The sequence below is a fragment of the Lycium ferocissimum genome, chromosome 11 (genome assembly GCF_029784015.1).
Source record: "Lycium ferocissimum isolate CSIRO_LF1 chromosome 11, AGI_CSIRO_Lferr_CH_V1, whole genome shotgun sequence".
Taxonomy (NCBI): domain Eukaryota; kingdom Viridiplantae; phylum Streptophyta; class Magnoliopsida; order Solanales; family Solanaceae; genus Lycium; species Lycium ferocissimum.
The window spans coordinates 2,217,726-2,233,238 of record NC_081352.1 but is presented as its reverse complement, the minus strand read 5'-3'; the positions used below and the strand labels follow the sequence as shown (position 1 = coordinate 2,233,238).

The 15,513-nt window shown below is 40.4% G+C and overlaps 1 protein-coding gene across 1 annotated transcript; it reads right to left on the bottom strand.

The window, feature by feature from the left end:
* Window positions 1–622: 622 nt before the first annotated feature.
* On the bottom strand, window positions 623–13,470 carry LOC132037205 (uncharacterized). The gene is made up of 2 exons (XM_059427679.1): window positions 13,316–13,470; window positions 623–947 (listed from the first exon to the last, which is right to left on the bottom strand). The coding sequence occupies exons 1-2, from the start codon at window positions 13,468–13,470 to the stop codon at window positions 623–625; spliced, it is 480 nt and encodes a 159-aa protein (XP_059283662.1).
* Window positions 13,471–15,513: the final 2,043 nt, after the last annotated feature.

The following is a 15,513-nucleotide window of genomic DNA, read 5'->3' as shown; positions in this document are numbered from 1 at the left end:
GGTCGTATAGCACCACCAAGAAAATGACCCTTTCTGTGAAGGTCATGTTATACGGGCCCTCCTTATACGGACCGTATAATGTTATATGGACCGTATAAAGTTATACGGATCGTATAAGTGGCCATATGACTCCCAGTTGTGCGAAACTTTCTCTCGATGATTCGTTTGACTTCCAATCCTCGTGGAACCTTCTTGGCATAATACTTCATTAACCATACAATAGGCCCTATAGCAGCCCCTCAAGACATCACAAAATAAATATTAGCTCAATGATAGCGAAAAACCTTTCCGAACACGATTTGTATTTCACTTCCTTCAACAACTAAACCTCATATATTCGTACAACTTCAAAATCTTATGGTATGCACCTTAAGCTATCTAATACTTCCCTTAATCTCATAAGGATTTCATAATCACCTTAAGCTCACATTAGCCTATCCACAAGGCAACAAATCAGAAATTTCTGAGGTGTAACATTCACTTTTTCCCTTGAAAGACATTTTCACCCCTTCTCTCACTTGGCTTTCCAACAAAATATTTTGTTGGTTTGTCTCTTGGAGTTGTTTCTTTATTTCTCCAGAGGATATATGCAGGTCGTCCCTTTCTTGCTCTATCTCATCAATTACTTGATTAGGGCAACACCCTTCTCGGTGGAACGAACGTGATACGCATCAATTAACACGCTTGATAGTGATATCAGCTTCTTTTGAGAGTAAACTTTCAAGTTTTTCTTTATGTCAAGAAAGTTTCTCTCCTTATCCTCATCATCTGTGTTAGATTCAGCTATGAGCATATTTATTAACTCATTTTTAGTTGCTTCATCTTCATTGGCCATCATTGATGTGTCCCCTTGATCATTTTCATCTTCAAATTCACTAGAGGAATTTCCCCATGCAGCAAGCGCTTGCTCCACCAACTCATCAGTAACTTCTTTTCTTTTGAATCTCCTGTCAAAAATGTAACGACCCGTTTAGTTATTGTAGTGTTTTGACCCATTTAACCTTGTTGACCGTTCCCCAAGTCCCTTTAGTATGATCTATGACTTAATGAAGTCATTGGGTTGGTTTCCGCAAGGTTCGAGTGTAAATTGAGTCATTGATGGAGAAGCTAGTTAAGTTAGCAAGTTAGAGTTGACCACGATCAACGTTGGGTTAGAATGACCCCGTGTCAATTTTTGGAAGTTCCAACATGTTAATATGATGATTTTGAGCTTGTCCACAAGTTTTGGTGAGGTTCCGATGAGTTTCAGATGGGTTTGGGTTTTGTCGCGCTAGTATTCGATGTTTTTGCCGTAAGTCTGTGGATAGAAACGGCTTCATATTGATCAAAATATCTTTGTTTTGAGTGAGGTTTGAACCATTAGATCCGTATCAAAATTACAAAGCCACACCAAAAAGAATCATCGCGTTTGGCCTCCGAATGAGGGAGTTATGCCCGTTTTTGTTCGGCCTATTCCAGCAGGTCGGGGCGCCATAGCGGGACTGCTGCAGCGGCCATGGTGACCGGTACAGCGACCAACGGGGGCAGAATGTCCTATTTTAATGCCCCAAATCCTACCCATTACCCCTAAGACCCCAAAGTCAGTTTCCAAGAGAGAAAGAGGCAAACTTCATTCCATTCATTGGTGAAAGCATCTTGGGGGGTAAGTTCCCATATTTATTTGCTCCTTTTTCCTTTCTTCTTCAAGTTCCATGACTATTTTAACGTCCATCAATGGTGGGTGCAAGTCCTAGAACCCTAGTATTAGTAAACCCTTGAATAATTGGTGGATTGTTGATTTTGTTATTGATTAATCATCTAGGAGTATAGATTATCACTTTCTAGGAAGGGAATTTAATTTCTTATGGTTGAAATTGCATGTTGATACTTAGGGTTCTAATAAAAATGGAAATTTTGTCCTAAAATCTGTTTTAAAGGGTAAATTGATTAGAACCCCATGAATTGAAGGTTAATGATTGTAGAGATAGAAGTTATGATAAATTTACCATTAAATGATGGTTTCATCCATTGAAAAGGGTAGAAGTAAGTGGTCTTCTTCCCCAAATTTTTGTTCTTGTTTAAATGCATGGTTTGTTGCTTACTTATCATCATATTGTTAGACTTTGACCGTAATGATTCGCTTCGGAAATTGAAAGCTCGTGTGGAGTAGTTCGTGGCTCCTGTTCTGCATTCGAGGTAGGTTATGGCTTACCTTAGTTAGACTTTGATTAGCGAAACGTATGTATTGTGTAGAATTGATGGGAGAAAGCATGATTAGGTCTTCGGACATGGTGTTTTGGTTGGATATTAGCTAGGTTGGTATGACTTCTGATTTTGTGGGCTCGTCGCTATTACTTTATATACTAAAATATGAGGTGTAGTTGTATTGATACTGTGGCATTTCGGGATGGATTTCTATTGGGTTGATTATTGTTGATGATGGCTCGTTGCCATATTATTGTGATTAGACTTATTACATGAAATGTCATGTTGTACTCAATTCTCTCTTATTGTGACACATATCATAGGAGAAAGGAAGGAATATTGCGTTTACACCAGAATTGTGAATTATATATTTATGATAATACGTAGATGAACACTTGATGTATGATTTATTGTTGATGATAATATATAGAAAAATGGAGCTTCTTGGCGATACAAGACTTAGTTGTGAGGCGTACTTACTACATGTGGAAGTAAAGAGGGACATAGACTATTAAGCTGGTTGACACGGTTGTATAATTCATTTCATGGCTGAGTTGATCCAAGTCTTGATATGACTTATGGCTTTGTGACTTGTACCTGCACTGTTGCTTTGTTGGTTTGCATTGATTTACCACGTTTACACTCATTTATGCATTCATACACTCATGCATGGTGGAAATGGTTCAGAAACGATTCATGAAAGACTTGTGGCATGATGCCTTGTGTTTGACATTGATATTGCTAATTGTTCATAGTCCATACATACTAATGAACTGGAATACGTGGAGACATACATTGTGATGTGGAATTAGTGAAGAAGTTAATATAATCTTCTTGTTGAACCTGTGATACTATTTGATGCTAGTTGTGAGCTCATGGTCCGAGGTTAGTTCCGGAAACGAGAGTTATATTGATATGGCCCGCGTTTAAGGTTCGTTCCAGAGTGGAGGTTTATGCTCGGGTCCGAAGAGTGAGTCCGGAACGAGTGGTACATGGACACCATGGGTCCCCTGCAGGTCATGACTACTGAGCAATGACATCAGTTAGCATGTGTGTACAGTTCGAGCGATTGGCCAGTGCATGGCTTTGCATTACATTGCACATCATCATATTTTGCATTGAACATCATTACATTTTATTCTGCATTAGTATATGCTCGTTTGTCTCTGATTTTGGTATGGATGTTGAATGCTTATTGTGATATAATTATTATCATTGACTGAGTTAAATTGTGGATTAGTGGCTCTACCTAGGGAAGGAACTTGGACTTGTGATTATCAGGTGAGATTATTGAAACTTGACAGACTTGAGGTTTAGAAGTTTCATCTTAGGCTGTGACTCCGTTATGGGATATTCTGTGACTTGGATTTGAGTATTAAGTGCCTATATGTTACACCTTAGAAAATTCTCCGTTATCGTACAATGAATAGACTAATGAGGGGCATGACGTTCATGAGGTTTGGACAAGTAGGAGATAGTAATTGACGAGGCTAATTAAGATTTCCAAAGACATTCGAGTTAATGAAAGGAAGTTGTTAAGGAAAGCGAGTTATAAATTGAGTGTATCGGATGAGAATTATGAGTATTGAGCTAATGGTGTACAGATGATGACCCAAGGAAGAGTTATAACGTCCCTTAGATTGGTATTGAAGTGATAAACAAGTGTTAAGAAGGTTCCATAAGGATCGGAGATCAAACGAGTTGACAAAACAATTCTCGGAAAATGGACAATCTACGGCCGGACATACGCCGTATAAAAGTAAGGACGTATGTCCAACCGTAGATTCAGTCCAAGAGAGCGTACTTCATTTGGACCAGATCTACGGCCGACATACGGACCGTAGAAAACATACGAACCGTATGTTGGTCCGTATATCTTGGTCGGGGCTGAGTTCATTTTATATAAAGGACCCTTTTTCATTTCCATTTCATTTCATCTCCCACCTCCACACTTCAAGAAACCTCTAGAGTGTTCCATACACTTCATCCATGAGAAATCAATAGAAATCAAAGATCATCAACAAGAAATCAAGTGAACCAAGTGAAGGAAACCCATTAAAGGTCATACAAATCAAGAAAACTCAAGAAAGATGAAATAGGGTTTTGGTGGAAAAGGTGAATTGTCATCCAAATCTTATAACTCCATCATCTAAGGTAATTTTCATGACCTTTTCATGTTATTTGAAGTAGTTATAAGTTGAAACACATGGATTGTGAAAGAGTATAGGAAATGGGTCACAAATGTGAGGATAGTGTCATTATTGAATGGTAGTTGAGTTGAATCATGGAAATGGTTATGTTGATGATATAAATACGTTATAAATGATATTTAGAACATGAAAGAAGTATTGGATATGAAAGAATGCGATGATTGACTTTTGTCGTGATTATGGGAGATTTTAGTGAAATCATGAATTGTGGCCAACGTAATTAGATGATGCCTATTGTTTACGATATTGTGATTGTTGCTATGAACGTTGGGAGTTGATATGGAATATGGCGGAAAGTAGTATAAACAAAGGAAATGCTGCCCAAATTTCTATAGCTTTAGTAAGTATGTTTTCACGATGATATAGCTAATGTCGATACGAATTCTCTTGAAGGTATAAACAAGTGCATTAAAGGAGAACGAGCAAGCGATAGAATAGTTAAGTGACAAAGGTATGTAAGGCTAATCCTTTCCTTCTAAGGCATGAATCCTATGTATGCGTTTTCTCCTCCCCTATGAGATTCCTATCTCCAAGTGAGTTAAAGGTCCTCGCTCATGAATAGCTATACGAGATAATAGATATGAGATGAATATGATAATGATGGTAGCAAGCTTAAGTCTAGAGATGCTATAGTCTATGATATGATGCTCCTAAGAAGCTAATGATGCTATATATGCAATCTAGTGATGTTGATCATCGTACCCACTCACCTTATACTTATTCCTTCAAGGTGAGGCAGAATACTTATGAATGCTCATAATGACATCGGGGTCCACGACCTTACGTTACCCCGATAATGTATGACTATCTATGAGCCCCTATGCATGTATTGTAATAAGTATATGATGACAAGCATCCTATGACAAGTTATGATAAGTATATTATGTTGAGTATACCATGATGAGCATATGATAATATCACACCGCGCCTAGTTGGCCGGGCGGTCACTGCCAAAGCGGGCAGCTATACACCATGGCCAAATGGCATGGGCAGACACCACTAGTGGGCGGCATGAGATGATACCCCAGACGCGGGAGGCCTGGACGCAGGCTAATGCTAATGCTATTGCTAATGTTACTGATTATCACTCCGTACCTACATGGTCGGGTAGTTTACACATTTATGCATTTATGATATGATGATGAGTATGAAAGTAAGCCAGCATGTATGATTTCCTTTATGATTCAGTCAGTTACAGATTGCTCTTCATTGACGCCTCCTTATTTCATTGATGTCTCATTATTGTTTATGCCTTACATACTCAGTACAATATTCGTACTGACGTCCTTTTCTTCGGACGCTGTGTTCATGCCTGTCAGTCTTGTGCGCAGCTAATAAACAAGAGGGGAGGTGATCCAGATTCATAGGAGTTAGCGGCTGATTTGAGAGCACTCCATTCTCCGGAGGTGCCACAGTTGGTTGCCGCCCAAGCACAGCGGCAGAATGTGGGGCCAAGTGATCGTTCAGCTAGTACTAGAGCCCGTGACTTCATGAGCCTAAATCCTCCGAAATTCTTTGGGTCGAAGCCGGATGAAGGCCCGCAAGGCTTCATTGATGAAATGTTGAGAACGTTGCGGATTATTCATGCTTCCGAGACAGAATCAATGGAGTTGCGGATCATATAGACTCTGAGATGTGGCGGTCTTATAGTACAATAATTGGGTAGCATCGAGGCAAGAGAATGCACCTCCTCCCGTGTGGCAAAAATTTGTTGATGCTTTTATTCGTCATTATTTGCCGCCCGAGGTCCGCCGAGCTAGAGCGGATAGATTTTTAAATTTGAAGCAAGGTAACATGAGCGCCCGGGAGTATAGCCTTCAATTTAATTCCTTGGCTAGGTATGCGCCGACAATGGTGGCCGATATGGGCGATAGGGTGCACAGATTCATGAGTGGCTTAGGGCCACATTTATTTAAGGATTGCTTGACGGCTTCATTGCAAGACGGGATGGATATTTCCCGCATTCAAGCCCATGGCCAAAATCTTGAGGGACAACAACCTCCGCAAAGGGGTGATCGTGATGTTGATAGAGGGCAAAGCAAAAGAGTCAGATCCATGGGCACAGGTAGTGATTATAGAGGGGGATCGAGGCAGACATATTCTAGGCACTCAGGCCAGTCAGTGACGAGTGCACCTCCCCGGTTTACAGGCAGAAGATCTGATCGCTCTTTCCGTTTAGGACAGGGCCAGAGTTCGAGGGGCCCAGGTTCTCAGTTTGGGGGAGATTACAGTCAGAGGAGACCTCCAGTACCGCGATGCAGCCAGTGCGGTAGGTTACATTCTGGACAGTGCCGCCAGGGTTCAGATGCTTGCTATGCTTGTGGTCAGGTGGGGCATATGATGAGAGATTGCCCGTCGATGATCGGCAGAGCTAGGACCCAGCCCACAGGATCAGCGGCCGGTTCTTCTGTCGATCAAGACGTCCCACGGGGCAAACTCCCCGTACTCCGAGGCCGAGGTAGAGGCCGAGGGGGAGCATCACTTTGGTGCCACACAAAGACCGCTTATATGCTTTAGCCGGACGACAGGATCTCGAGTCCTCTCCAGATGTAGTTACAGGTACATTGACTGTGTTTTCTCATGACGTGTATGCATTGATAGATCCGGGTTCCACGTTATCATATATTACTCCTTATGTTGCTAATCGTATTGGGGAAAAACCCGAGCCAATTAAGCCTTTTGAGGTGTCTACTCCGGTTGGTGATCCCGTAATAGCTAAACAAGTATATAAAGATTGTCTAATTGTGATATGTGATCGCCAAACCAAAGCTGATTTAGTTGAGCTAGAAATGTTAGACTTTGATGTTATAATGGGTATGGATTGGTTGGCCTCATGCTATGCTAATGTCGATTGCCGGATGAAATTAGTTCACTTTCAATTTCCGGGAGAGCCCGTGCTTGAATGGAAAGGTAATACGGCAACTCCAAGGGGTAGGTTTATTTCCTACCTTAAGGCAAGGAAGATGATAGCTAAGGGATATATTTACCATTTAGTCCGAGTTCGGGACATCGTGGCAACATCGCCAACTTTTCGATCTGTTCCGGTAGTGAATGAGTTTTCGGACGTATTTCCAGATGAACTTCCAGGCCTTCCTCCAGAAAGGGAGATTGACTTCGCCATTGATGTGTTGCCGGATATCGAGCCTATTTCTATTCCTCCTTGTCGAATGGCTCCGGCAGAATTGAAAGAGTTAAAGGCGCAGTTGAAAGATTTGCTCGAAAAGGGGCTCATTAGACCCAAATCATCATCCGTGGGAGCGCCCGACCTTATTTGTGAAAAATAAAGATGGCTCCCTACGAATGTGTATTGATTATAGACAATTTAACAAGGTGACGATAAAGAAAGTATCCTCTTCCAAGAATTGATGATTTATTTGATCAACTACAAGGTGCCAAATGGTTTTCCAAAATAGATTTGAGGTCGGGTTATCATCAAGAGAGTCGAGAAGAAGATATTCCCAAAACAGCCCTTGAACAAGATATGGCCATTATGAATTTCGAGTGATGTCATTTGGCCGACAAATGCGCCTACAGTTGTTCATGAATTTAATGAATAATGTATTCAGGCCTCTCTTGGATTTGTTCGTGATAGTATTCATTGATGATATTTTAGTGTACTCTCGCACAGAATCAGAACATGCAGATCATTTACGTATTGTGATGCTTCTGGTGTTGGGTTAGGATGTGTATTAATGCAGCATGGAAAAGTCATTGCTTATGCTTCCAGACAACTGCGAAAACATGAAAAGAACTACCCAACTCACGATCTCGAATTGGCCGCAGTTATTCATGCCTTAAAAATGTGGAGACATTACTTGTATGGCGTACATATTGATATCTACACGGATCATAAGAGTCTCCAATATATTTTCAAACAGAAGGAGTTAAATCTGCGGGAGTGACGGTGGTTAGAGTTACTGAAGGATTATGATGTGAATATTTTATACCACCCCGGAAAGGCAAATGTAGTAGTGGATGCGCTTAGTCGCCGATCAATAGGTAGCCTATGTGAAGTACCCTCGGAGAAGAAAGAAATGATCCATGAACTCCGTCAACTAGCTAATCTTGGAGTGCGTGTAATTGATTCGGACGATGCAGGAGTTAGTGTTAGCGATCCCACAGTTTCGTCCTTGGATGTAGAAATAAAAGAGCGCCAATATGAGGATCCTAAATTGAAGTATTATAAAGGTGTGAAGTTTCCAGAAGAAAAGTCATTACTTGAAGTCTCAGTAGATGGGGTTCTCAGGTACTAGAATAGGTTATGTGTTCTGGATGTGGCAGAATTACGCCGCCGAATTCTAGAAGAAGCTCATTACTCCAGGTATTCTATTCATCCCGGAGCGACAAAAATGTATCATGATCTTAAGTTAATGTATTGGTGGGATGGTATGAAAAGAGACATAGCATAATTTGTAGCTCAATGCCCAAATTGCCAGCAAGTAAAGATAGAACATCAAAAGCCAGGGGGATTATTGCAAGCGATAGAAATTCCTACGTGGAAATGGGAAGTGATTAACATAGATTTTATTGTAGGATTGCCCCGCTCTCGAGGCAAGTATGATTCTATATGGGTGATTATGGATAGATTGACAAAAACAGCTCATTTTCTCCCAGTCAGAACCACCTACTCAGCTGAAGATTATGCGAGGCTATACCTTGAGATTGTGAGACTTCACGGCATTCCAATATCTATCATCACAGACAGAGGAGCACAGTTTACAGCTAAGTTCTGGAAATCCTTTCAAGAGGGTCTAGGTACTCAAGTAAGGCTCAACACGACATTTCATCCGCAAACTGACGGACAAGCCGAGCGTACTATACAGACCTTGGAGGATATTCTACGAGCATGTGTACTAGATTTTGGTGGTAGTTGGGATGACCACTTACCCCTAGTCGAGTTCGGATATAACAATAGCTATCATTCCAGTATCCAAATGGCTCCGTATAAAGCTTTATATGGAAGGAAATGTAGATCTCCAATTGGATGGTTTTATGTCGGAGAAGTACAATTAATAGCCCCGAGTTGATTCAACAAGTAGTAGAAAAGGTCAAGATGATCCGAGATCGGTTGTTGACAGCCCAAAGTCGCCAAAAATCCTATGCGGATAACCGCCGGTGAGATTTAGAATTTCAAGTTGATGATTGGGTGTTCTTGAAAGTATCACCGATTAAAGGGGTGATGAGGTTCGGTAAGAAAGGAAAGTTAAGTCCTCGATACATTGGACCCTACAAAATCATCCGCAAAGTGGGTCAAGTAGCTTACGAATTGGATTTGCCTTCAGAGCTTGAATTAGTCCATCCAGTATTTCATGTCTCAATGCTCCGCAAATGTGTGGGAGATCCTACAAAGATTGTGCTAGTAGATGATGTTCAGATTACAGAAAAGTTATCCTATGAAGAAGTGCCTATTGCCATATTAGACAGGCAAGTACGAAGGCTTCGGACACAAGGAAATAGCTTCAGTTAAGGTCTTATGGTGAAGTAACAATCGGGAAGAGATGACTTGGGAAGAGGAAGAGAAGATGAAGTCCACATATCCGCATTTATTTCAGCCCCCAGAAGAGATCTATGATGAAACTTCGAGATGACAAGGTATGTATACTTTACTTTTATGTATATGGGTCGTGTGTGGCCAATCTATATTGCTATTGTGTTGTGGCCCTGTGAGGCAATGATATTATGGGTTGTTGTGACAGGATGGTAGTGCCATATTACAGGGGAAACTCTGGCGAAATTTTTCCAGAATCCCTGACGGCTTAACATTCGAGGACGAATGTTCCAAAAGGGGGGAAGAATGTTACACCTTAGAAAATTCCCCGTTATCGTACAATGAATAGACAAACGAGGGGCTTGACATTCATGAGGTTTGGACAAGTAGTAGATAGTAATTGACGAGGCTAATTAAGATTTCCAAAGACATTCAAGTTAATGAAAGGAAGTTGTTAAGGAAAGCGAGTTATAAGTTGAGTGTATCGGATGAGAATTATGAGTATTGAGCTAATGGTGTACAAATGATTCCCCAAGGAAGAGTTATAACGTCCCTTAGATTGGTATTGAAGTGATAAACAAGTGTTAAGAAGGTTCCATAAGGATCGGAGATCAAACGAGTCGACGAAACAATTCTCGGAAAACTGGACAATCTACGGCCAGACATACTGGCCGTATAAAAAGTAAGGACCGTATGTCCAACCGTAGATTCAGTCCAGTAGAGCGTACTTCACTGGACCAGATCTACGGCCAGACATACGGACCGTAGAAAACATACGGACCGTATGTTGGTCCGTATATCTTGGTCGGGGCTGAGTTCATTTTATATAAGGGACCCTTTTTCATTTCCATTTCATTTCATCTCCCACCTCCACACTTCAAGAAACCTCTAGAGTGTTCCATACACTTCATCCTGAGAAATCAATAGAAATCAAAGATCATCAACAAGAAATCAAGTGAACCAAGTGAAGGAAACCCATTAAAGGTCATACAAATCAAGAAAACTCAAGAAAGATGAAATAGGGTTTTGGTGGAAAAGGTGAATTGTCATCCAAAGCTTATTCCTCCATCATCTAAGGTAAGTTTCATGACCTTTTCATGTTATTTGAAGTAGTTATAAGTTGAAACACATGGATTGTGAAAGAGTATAGGAAATGGGTCACAAATATGAGGATAGTGTCATTATTGAATGGTAGTTGAGTTGAATCATGGAAATGGTTATGTTGATGATATAAATACGTTATAAATGATATTTAGAACATGAAAGAAGTATTGGACATGAAAGAATGCAATGATTGACTTTTGTCGTGATTATGGGAGATTTTAGTGAAATCGTGAATTGTGGCCAACGTAATTAGATGATGCCTATTGTTTACGATATTGTGATTGTTGCTATGAACGTTGGGAGTTGATATGGAATATGGCGGAAAGTAGTATAAACAAAGGAAATGCTGCCCAAATTTCTATAGCTTTAGTAAGTATGTTTTCACGATGATATAGCTAATATCGATACGAATTCTCTTGAAGGTATAAACAAGTGCATTAAAGGAGAACGAGCAAGCGATAGAATAGTTAAGCGACAAAGGTATGTGAGGCTAATCCTTTCCTTCTAAGGCATGAATCCTATGTATGCGTTTTCTCCTCCCCTATGAGATTCCTATCTCCAAGTGAGTTAAAGGTCCTCGCTCATGAATAGATATACGAGATAATAGATATGAGATAAATATGATAATTATAGTAGCAAGCTTAAGTCTAGAGATGATATAGTCTATGATATGATGCTCCTAAGAAGCTAATGATGCTATATATGCAATCTAGTGATGTTGATCATCATACCCACTCACCTTATACTTGTTCCTTCAAGGTGAGCGAATACTTATGAATGCTCATAATGACATCGGGGGTCCACGACCTTACGTCACCTCGATAATGTATGACTATCTATGAGTCCCTATACATGTATTGTAATAAGTATATGATGACAAGCATCCTATGACAAGTTATGATAAGTATGTTATGTTGAGTATACCATGATGAGCATATGATGATATCACACCGCGCCTAGTTGGCCGGGCAGTCACCGCCAAGGCGGGCAGCTATACACCATGGCCAAATGGCATGGGCAGACACCACTAGTGGCGGCATGAGATGATACCCAGGACGTGGGAGGCCTGGACGCAGGCTAATGCTAATGCTATTGCTAATGTTACTGATTATCACACTGTACCTACATGGTCGGGCAGTTTACACATTTATGCATTTATGATATGATGATGAGTATGAAAGTAAGCCAGCATGTATGATTTCCTTTATGATTCAGTCAGTTACAGATTGTTCTTCATTGACGCCTCCTTATTTCATTGATGTCTCATTATTGTTTGTGCCTTACATACTCAGTACAATATTCGTACTGACGTCCTTTTCTTCGGTTTCGTGTTCATGCCCACGGGTAGACAGGAGGTGATCCAGATTCATAGGAGTTAGCGGCTGATTTGAGAGCAGTCCATTCTCCGGAGGTGCCACAGATTATTCTTTTGGCACATATGTATATATTCTTGATTGGGCACGACGGGGTCCTGTCCCGTCCATATGTCTAGTACTCTAGTAGAGGCTCGTAGATACGCAGTGTGGGTAGTATAGTCCCATAGTTTCATGTATATGCATGTGTATATCATGTTGATAGCCAAAGGGCTTACGTTTATAAAAGTAATTATGTTGCAAACGTTCACAAATTTCTATGATTATGAGCATATAGTATGAATGAGAGTAGATAAGAAACAGAATGAGCGGTGTTCGGTGGTTAGCCCCGGATACCCGTCATGGCCCGTGGTTCGGGTCGTGACACTATATGTTTATCTTGTTGATTTTATACTTATATGCATGAACTAATCTTAGTCGGCTTATGATGCTTACCGGTACATAGTGTTTGTACTGATACTACCTTGCTGCACCTTTTTTTAGTGCAGATTGTATTCCATAGATTTCATCCAGATTACATCTCTAGCTTGAAGCTAGTTTGCTCGATCAGATCCGAGGGTGAGCTTCTATCCATGCCATGCCACCTGAAGATCTCTCTTTCTAGATGTCTACTTTTATTCCAGACATTATTTGTTATTATATTTAAGATATACTTCATTCTTTAGACATTGTTGGTTAGAGTCCTTGTACGATGACTTTCAGATTTAGGGGTGTAATAGTTAGACTTCCGCACTTATATTATCTATTAATTATGACTTGTTTTATTTATTCATCCATTCACTCATTTATTGACTGTTAATAAATGATTAAAGAATTTCAAATTGGCTAATGATTAATGGGTTAACGGGTAAGGGTTCGCTTACTAGTAATAATAAGGTAGGTGCCCGCACGATCGGTAATTAGGGTCGCGACAGGGAACCTGGTTCCTCCTGGTAGTTCTGTCATAATTGTCCTACTTGTTTTGAGGACAATCCTTCATGAAGTGGCCAGGTTTTCCACATTTGTGACAGCAGTTATCGTTTCCTCTGAAGTTTCTTCTAGAGCTTCCAGTCTTGGTGAATCCACCATTTTTCTTGATTATCTTATGAAACCTCCGAGTAAGATAGGTCATTTCAGATTCATCATCACTTGAACCCCTCTTGCAGCTTTAAGAACAAGATATCTCTCTTTCTTTACTTCATTCTTTTCTGCCTTCTTCAAGGTCATCTTCATGTCATATGTCTTGAGATTTCCTATTAGCTCATCAACAGTCAGCTTAGCGAGATCTTTGGCTTCATAGATGGCATTTACTTTGCTGTCCCAAGAATCAGGCGAAACTCCGAGTAGCTTCCTTACCAGTTTGATAGATGTGATGACCTCTCCTAGAGAGCTGAGTTCATTGATTATAGAGGTGAATCTAGTGTGCATGTCATGGATAGATTCTTCCTCTTTCATTTTGAACAACTCATACTCTGTAGTGAGCATGTCAATCTTGGAGTTTTTTACTTGAGTTGTTCCTTCATGGGAAATTTGGAGAGCTTCCCAGATATCCTTAGTAGTTGTACATGCTGAAATTCGATTGTACTTATCAGCTTCTATTCCACAGACAAGAATCGTCTTTGCTTTGTAGTTCTTCTCCACAGCCTTCCTGTCTGCCTCATTATATTCTTGCCTCGTTTTTGGAGTGGTTGTCATGCCAACTTCATCTTTGTTTACAGGAACATGAGGACCGTCACAAAAAATGTCCCACAATTATCAGTCCTCAGCCATAATGGAGTCATGCACCGTAGCCTTCCACCACCTATAATAATTTCCGTTAAATCTGGGTGGTCTGGTTAATGATTGACCTTCTTCTAGGTTTTGTGGGGCTACCATTTCACAGATTCTTTCTAGGTGTTAACTTTTTAGAAAGCACCTGCTCTGATACCGCTTGTTGCAGGCTGTGCGTCCACCAAACAATATATGAGGGACCTGGTTGTGTACCAGTTCCCTGATACAATGTAGTACGTACAGAAGGCAAGATTTTACCATGGAAAACTCCTTGATCAAGGGATTAAAAACCACGGCCTACCCCAGTAGGATTTCAACTCCACTACACGAGCAACTTCATATTACAACCTGTTGTAAGCTAGGAACTAACTCCCATAATCCTTCAACCCTTACAATAGTAGCAACCTAGGAACTAACTCCCGTAGTCCCTAAACCTTTGCAATACACCGATTACAAACACCTTCACTTGACTAACTCTAGCCAAGGAAACCAAGGTTGACTACCTCTAGCCAAACTCGACTAATACACCAAACACTAGCCAAGGGTACCGTATAATAGATTGAAAGGTAAACTGCCTAACTACTACTAAGAATTTAAAATACCTACAAAAACTTCTTATAAGAGAAGAGTAGGTTTACAAGTTAAAACACATGAAACAAAGCCTAAAATAAACTAAGAGAATAAAGCATCTTCAGTGTTGGAAACAGATCCTTCAGTTTGTGATTAACTTTGTTGAACACTTGGAGAGTCTTGTGACGGCTGCACCTTTTGGGTGATTTTTAGATTTTCCAAGTGATACACAATATGTTGCAACATGTTGTATATGTAGCGGGAAGCATGTGGGATGAGACCACTCATTTAGTATTTGACCTAAAGCATGGGCCAGCTCAATCGTACTTGTGTGCAACAAGTGGCTCGGCTTTACAGCTGTCTCTACCGACAGTGCAAGATGCACAGAGAGCAGATCACATACCAGGTCTCTATCTGATTCTGAAACAGTTTGACGATCATCAAAACACGAATGCATTTGGAACTATCAATAGCTTATATAGTGTGATTAGGATTATGCAATAGTTGTACAGTAAAGCAGTTCATAAGGATGTGTGTTAATACTTATATAAATCTCAGCTTTGATTAGTTCATTCACATAACTTGATTGGAATTTGGGTGGCTTGATCAGTCACATATTTCCTCTTATTCAGCCATGGTGTTCATAGATCCTGTTTCATACATTGTTAACTATTTAGTTTTCTATTTTTCTGTGTAATGTTAAGTTCATTTGGTTAGCAAGACAGCTTAGAATATGATGGGTTAGCTTATCTAACATCTATAATATAGGTGTGCTCACTATTTTAGACAAAAATAGGGTTAGTTCTTGCAGGATAATCCATTTAATGCCTCTGGT